Genomic DNA, 6,172 nt, shown 5'->3' with positions numbered 1-6,172 from the left:
ACGTCTCCTTCACTGTTTTCATGATGTAATCTGAATGTGGTCACATGATAACAGCTGTTCAGGTGGAGAACAAAGCCTCTTCCCTTGAGGACTGATCAATGACCTCTGACCTCTCCCCGTGGATGCTGATTGGTGCATTGTTGCAGCTGAAAGGGACGGTGCAACTGACCGACTAAAACCTGCATAGCACTCACAAAGACTCCTCGGACTTAAAGTTCCTCCTGGTGACAAAATTCTTAGAAAACTCTTAGAGTTGCGAGGAATTTCTCCTTAAAGTTAAGAGTAGATCCTTGTAAAGACAAATATTATTGACAAAACATCAAGAACAACAAAAGGGAGGAGCACTTTAAGAGGATGAAGAGTTTCTTAAGAGGAGAAAATTACGGAAGTACAGAAAAATATTGTTCAGACGCTGAATGACGGCACGTTAATGAAAGTGTCCAGATTCTCTGCAGGAGGATGTTTGAGGTGGATCTCATCAGAGACGTCACTTCTCTCACAACTCAACAACACAGACATGGAAGTGATGGAAGATGTTTGGTGACAACAACCTTCATCATCAGTGATCACAAACAACAACAACGTTCAGTCTCATATTGATACGCAGTTCATTTTATTTCCATTGGAGGTCACTGTTCATTCTGTGCCCTTTCTCACAAAGAGTGCATTTCTTCAAATCAACCAATCACTTCTTTTAAAAAGATGCGTCACCTAGCAACGGGGTCGACCACATCGTCTTACTTTGTACACAGATTATCCACCGTTAAACTATCTGAAGTACGTTCGGACATAAATCAGAGCGTCCACTTAGATGGTTAAAGTAGAGCCTCATGTGTTCCACCAGCACGGACCGGCTCTGACTCGTTATTTCATCTCTAACATAGGATCATATTTGGGTAAAAGATGTAACGATGAAGCAACTCAACACCTAATCTTGGCCCAGATGGATTCTGAATATTATATATAGAGAACAGCATTTGAACTAATATGGTAGATTTGATTGTTATGTAGCTGAATTAACACCAAATCTCAAGAAGCATTTCCACCACCAGAGATTTCTAATGAGGTTTGAATCTACTGTATTCTGTTTAAGAGTCTGCTCTCCAAAATAAAAACTACAAAACTGTTTGGAACCTCTTTGAAAACCTAGATGGTGATGTCATCTGGCAGCGTCAGACCCTGGGGGATGTCTCACTCTGATGAGGATTATTGGTACGTTATCACAACAGGCTGCAAGTGGAGTTCCTGATCCCTGCAGTCAAACGTGTGTACTTAATGTCCAGACCATAATACTAGTAAATATGTCATGCAGAAAGGAGACAAACAACCACATTTCCCAAAAATGTTACGCTAGCAGTGCAAACACTGCTTCTGTTGCTTTAAAATTCGCCTCAATCACACAAGAGACACTTCAGATTTCAGCAACAAAAGACTTTTAATGAGCTCTAATTAATGAAAGCAGCAGTAGAGGCAGCTGCTTTAGTTACTTTAATGTGTGCTGCTGGTGGTCTTGTAGGTACGAAGACCCCGGGGTTGTGGGACGACGGACGGAGAGAGACTTTATTAAACTGATGAAGGAGCTCGACAGTAAATCCAATTGAGCTCCTCCACGGCCTGGCCAGAATTATTGGTTTTCTGCTTCCTCGCTGGCATTATCTGGGTGTGCTCAGCATCCAGGGAGCCATTTGACTGGTTGAGAAAAATAAATCCTAGATGGCATTAGGCATTATGGGGCAATAATGCTTAAACACATCTCTTCCTTCCTTTTCATTAACAGAACGGTGTCCCAGCTCAGTCATACACATTGATGTAAGTGTTTTTGGAGCGGAGGCACATGCCTTCCTCCCGTCTTTCTTCCCATTGTTGCAGCGGAACACTTTAGCCATGATTAATGAATTCATTCGGAGGTGACTGGAACTCGCCTCCAGCTAACTGGAACTCTTTGGTTAAACTCTCCCAGACAACAGCCCATCCCTTCGCTCTACAACAGGCCGAGGCAGATCTATCACTGTACCCACTTCTTCCACTGTTATGGGATGCAAACTCTTCTAAATGGCTGCCCGGTTACTGTTATGTCTTTGAAATAGCAGGAAGTGGAGGGTACAAGTGGGAGCCGGCGTTTACCTCCACGCGGCCGCTCGTTTAAAACGCCATAAAAAGGAAAAGTGCTGAGCAAAGTGTTGAGGGGAGGAGGGAACATCTTTGATGCTATTTTTCTGTGTTTAGTAGCATTGTGTGTGTGTGTGTGTGTGTGTGTGTGTGTGTGTGTGTGTGTGTGTGTATGTGTGTGTGTGCATTGTTCCGTAACACTATGATTGCTTGGAGAGTTGTTGGTGCCACATGTCATGTAGTCTCCAGTTTTAACGGGCTGCCGGTGGAACATCTCTTATGGCCGGTTGCTAAATGGACTCTTGTTTTGCCCCTCAGTCCACCATGACGGGAGTCAGAAGCTGCTTATTCGATGCATAAAGAGCAAATACAGTTTCAAAGGAGATAAAAATGATCTGCGTATATTGGAAAATGTTGTGTTTATGTTGGAGTGGGTCCATCGTGTGCCGGCTGTCTGCAAACAGGAAGAAGCTGGCTGACAGCTGCCCCGTGTGTGCAGGGAACAGACCCTCATCACCACGTGATGATCAGAGGGATCCGGAGATCCGCTCACTCAGCTGCTCGTCAGCAGCAACCGGCTGCACCTGTGACGGTCTCCCTCACCTGCTGCCAATCAGCTGGCTGGGAGGTTTTAGAAGAAGCTGTTTGGTGCTCAGAGAGTGTGTGTCTCTGGAGGGTCAACACCTTCAGTTGGCTCGCTGGTTTGTGGTGTGTTTGGGTGTGGGTGTGGATGTGGTGTGGATGTGGGTGTGGTGTGGGTGTAGGAGCGGGTAAGGGTGTGGGTGTGGTGTGGGAGTGGGTGTCGGTGTGGGTGTGGGAGTGGGTGTGGTGTGGGAGTGGTTGTGGGAGTGGGTGTGGGTGTAGGAGCGGGTAAGGATGTGGGTGTGGTGTGGGAGTGGGAGTGGTGTGGGTGTAGGAGTGGGTGTGGATGTAGGAGTGGGTGTGGGTGTAGGAGTGGGTGTGGGTGTAGGAGCGGGTGTGGGTGTAGGAGTTGGTGTGGGTGTGGGTGTGTTAGTGGGTGTGGGTGTAGGAGTGGGTGTGGGAGTGGGTGTGGATGTGGGAGTGGGTGTAGGAGTGGGTGTGGGTGTAGGAGTGGATGTAGGAGTGGGAGTGGGTGTAGGTGTGGGTGTGGGTGTAGGAGTGTTAGTGGGTGTGGGTGTGGGAGTGGGTGTGGGTGTAGGAGTGGGTGTGGGCGTAGGAGTGGATGTAGGAGTGGGAGTGAGTGTGGGTGTGGGTGTAGGAGTAGGTGTGGGTGTGGATGTAGGAGTGGGTGTGGGTGTAGGAGTTGGTGTGGGTGTGGGTCTGTTCGTGGGTGTGGGTGTGGGTGTAGGAGTGGGTGTGGGTGTGGGTGCAGGAGTGGGTGTAGGAGTGAGTGTAGGAGTAGGAGTGGGTGTAGGAGTTGGTGTGGGTGTGGGTGTGCTAGTGGGTGTGGGTGTAGGAGTGGATGTGGGTGTGGGTGTAGGTGTGGGAGTGGGTGTAGGAGTGGGTGTAGGTGTAGGAGTGGATGTAGGAGTGGGAGTGGGTGTAGGTGTAGGTGTGGGTGTGGGTGTAGGAGTGTTAGTGGGTGTGGGTGTAGGAGTGGGTGTGGGTGTAGGAGTGGGTGTGGGAGTGGGTGTGGGTGTAGGAGTGGATGTAGGAGTGGGAGTGGGTGTAGGAGTAGGTGTAGGAGTGGATGTAGGAGTGGGTGTGGGTGTAGGTGTGGGAGTGGGTGTGGTGTGAAAGGTTTATTTTAGTATTTTCTTTACTGGTCTTTATCTCCATCCATCCTCAGATCTTTTTGGGGTCCAGTTCCTTTTTCCACCACTTTGACAGACTTTACTTGGTTTCACCAGGAGTTCAGTACATTCAGTGACCAAAAAGGCCCATCACTGTTTCATTGCTTTTTTTTTTTTTAAATTTTAAAATTGATCATTTAAACAATTTAAAGATCCCCTGCCAGGTAACAAATACTCCACTAACAGGAAAAAAGAGTGAAATAAAGAGTGACCAGAGGGGTTTGAATGGACAGATGATTGCTTAATTTATTCCCTGTGGTTTGAGTTTTCATAAACCACTCTGGACTGATCGGGTTTTGGTGTTTCTGGACTCCAGCCTTCACGCGGACTGTGTCCTGGGCATCTTCCATTGAAACTCAACCATGAACATCACTGAATGGTAATTTAACAGAGGAAAAAAAACAAGCTTGACTTGTGATCAGTAGGGTGTCCGTTAAAAAAAAACGAAGCAAACATAAACATAAGGAGCAAGATGAGGCAGATCCATAAAGAGAGGCCAAAAACCCAGACGGGTAGAGAAATGCACCCGGGGAGGTTCCGGCACCAACACCATGGTGAACTGGTGGAGGTTCACTGGGAGATGAGTGAGGCAGCAGGAGACTGAGAAAACAAAGATACAGTGGAGACAGGTGGACTGATATGTCCTTATGTTGCAGGTATTTGGTCATAATGTTTTTGACCTGGAGATGGCGCTGGATCATCAAGTTATTCCAGTTGAGCCTGAGGCGAAGGGCTCCTCGTACAGACATTCATCACACTCGTAGCAGTGACAGAGGGAAAGTCAGAGCTTCACCAAAGTAGGATTCATTGTCTGAGATATTTCACTTTATATGTAAATGATAAATTCACTGCTCTTTTTTCCTCCATAATAAACAAAGCACTCGTATTCCAGTGGAGGCAGAGCTTCCATGCAACGATCTGCAAACACCGAGTCATTTAAGGATGTTGTGTCTTGATAAAAGACACTTTTCCAGGTTGGTGGGAACCTAGAGTCAGTAGAACTCATCATTTGGGGACGATGAACATCTGAACCAAAATTCATGACAATCCCAATAATAAATTGTTTTCAGACCAAACAGTTCTGAGGTCTTTGTTTAGAGGAACTTTCCTCCAGAACTAAACCGGTTCTGAGGTCTTTGTTTAGAGGAACTTTCCTCCAGAACTAAACCGGTTCTGAGGTCTTTCACTGTTTCCACCAACAGGACCTGTGACATCACTGTGACATGACATCACTGCTGCTGGAGCGAAGCTCCGCCTCTTATTTCTCTCATTGAGGAAATCGTTTTCAGTTCACTTGATCCGGTTGAAATTCATGAACATGTTTTATCTGTTTGAAGATCCAAAGTGTTTTATTCAAGAGGGTCAATAAAAACAAATGGAGCAGATTACACTTCTCATAATTACATCTCTTGTATTAACTGATCAACCTGAAGCCTCGTTATGATCCGCTGTCATTGGCGTTATCAGTTTTACATTACAGGTCAATAGAAACTCTACACTTCCTGTATTTTTCAAACTAAAAGCCCTGCAGTCTTTTAGAAGAAAGAAACCCCCCATAAAAAGGCTTTTACTGTGAAACATTTGCACTTTTTTATGGAAATTCCAGAATGTGCTTCAAACAGCATCACAGCGCTGCAGCAGCACATCAACGCAGCGGATTTTAAAAAAATGTCTCGGTTGAATCGAAGTCCTGCTGTATTTCCTCTGATGTGAACAGACTTAATAAACCTGCACATCTGTTGTCAGTACATTTCTCAGTATTTTGTCCAACAGGTGAAACTTTATTCTGTTTTAGTGTCTCCTGTCTGAAAACACTTATTGTCGCCAAGATGTTTCAGTCTGATCGACTGCCAGTCTGTCCAGGAAAGAAAAACACACTGGTTTATATCTCACACATGGAAAGACACATCAGTTCATCCCTTCAGGAAGAGCTCTGTCATTATGAGATGCACCACGTTGTGTGCACAGGTGATACATAACATCATAAATGGAATATTTTCCCACACTGTGATGGATGAATATGCATAGAAATGATGGTTTGCCATTAGAACATGAGAATAAATTGTAGTTTTTACTTGATGGTGGTTCTGGGTTCAAACACGGTCACTGAAACACTGGGACTCTTCCCGTCTGGAGAACTGAGGCACCAAATACAAATCAAACTTTTACTGAATGTCTGAAAGTGATGGATGGACACACTGACCGACCAAAGACAACACTGTCTCAGGAAACTTCACAAAGCTCAGTGAATCAGGGCTGAAACACAGAGCTGAGATTCTGTAGCGAAC

At 45.7% G+C, this 6,172-nt stretch overlaps 1 protein-coding gene across 1 annotated transcript; it reads right to left on the bottom strand.

The window, feature by feature from the left end:
* Positions 1–2,795: 2,795 nt before the first annotated feature.
* Positions 2,796–4,234, bottom strand: LOC138211000 (putative uncharacterized protein DDB_G0290521). Its single transcript, XM_069170484.1, has 2 exons — positions 4,161–4,234; positions 2,796–3,528 (listed from the first exon to the last, which is right to left on the bottom strand). Exons 1-2 carry the CDS (start codon positions 4,232–4,234, stop codon positions 2,796–2,798), a joined length of 807 nt encoding a protein of 268 aa, XP_069026585.1.
* Positions 4,235–6,172: the final 1,938 nt, after the last annotated feature.

The sequence above is a fragment of the Embiotoca jacksoni genome, unplaced genomic scaffold, assembly GCF_022577435.1.
Source record: "Embiotoca jacksoni isolate LCO1_2020_lvr unplaced genomic scaffold, fEmbJac1.0.p SCAF_5, whole genome shotgun sequence".
In the NCBI taxonomy this organism is placed as follows: domain Eukaryota; kingdom Metazoa; phylum Chordata; class Actinopteri; family Embiotocidae; genus Embiotoca; species Embiotoca jacksoni.
The sequence above is the reverse complement of the archived record's forward strand: the minus strand, read 5'-3'. Positions and strand labels throughout refer to the sequence as shown.

What these genes read in the sequence shown, in the direction of transcription:
- LOC138211000 (XM_069170484.1), bottom strand. Translation starts at nt 4,234, where the DNA reads ATGGAAGATGCCCAGGACACAGTCCGCGTGAAGGCTGGAGTCCAGAAA. An exon ending in AACCCGATCAGTCCAGAGTG is followed by an intron (nt 3,529 to 4,160) that starts GTTTATGAAAAC and finishes CACACCCACTAG; the next exon opens with CACACCCACACCCACACCAA.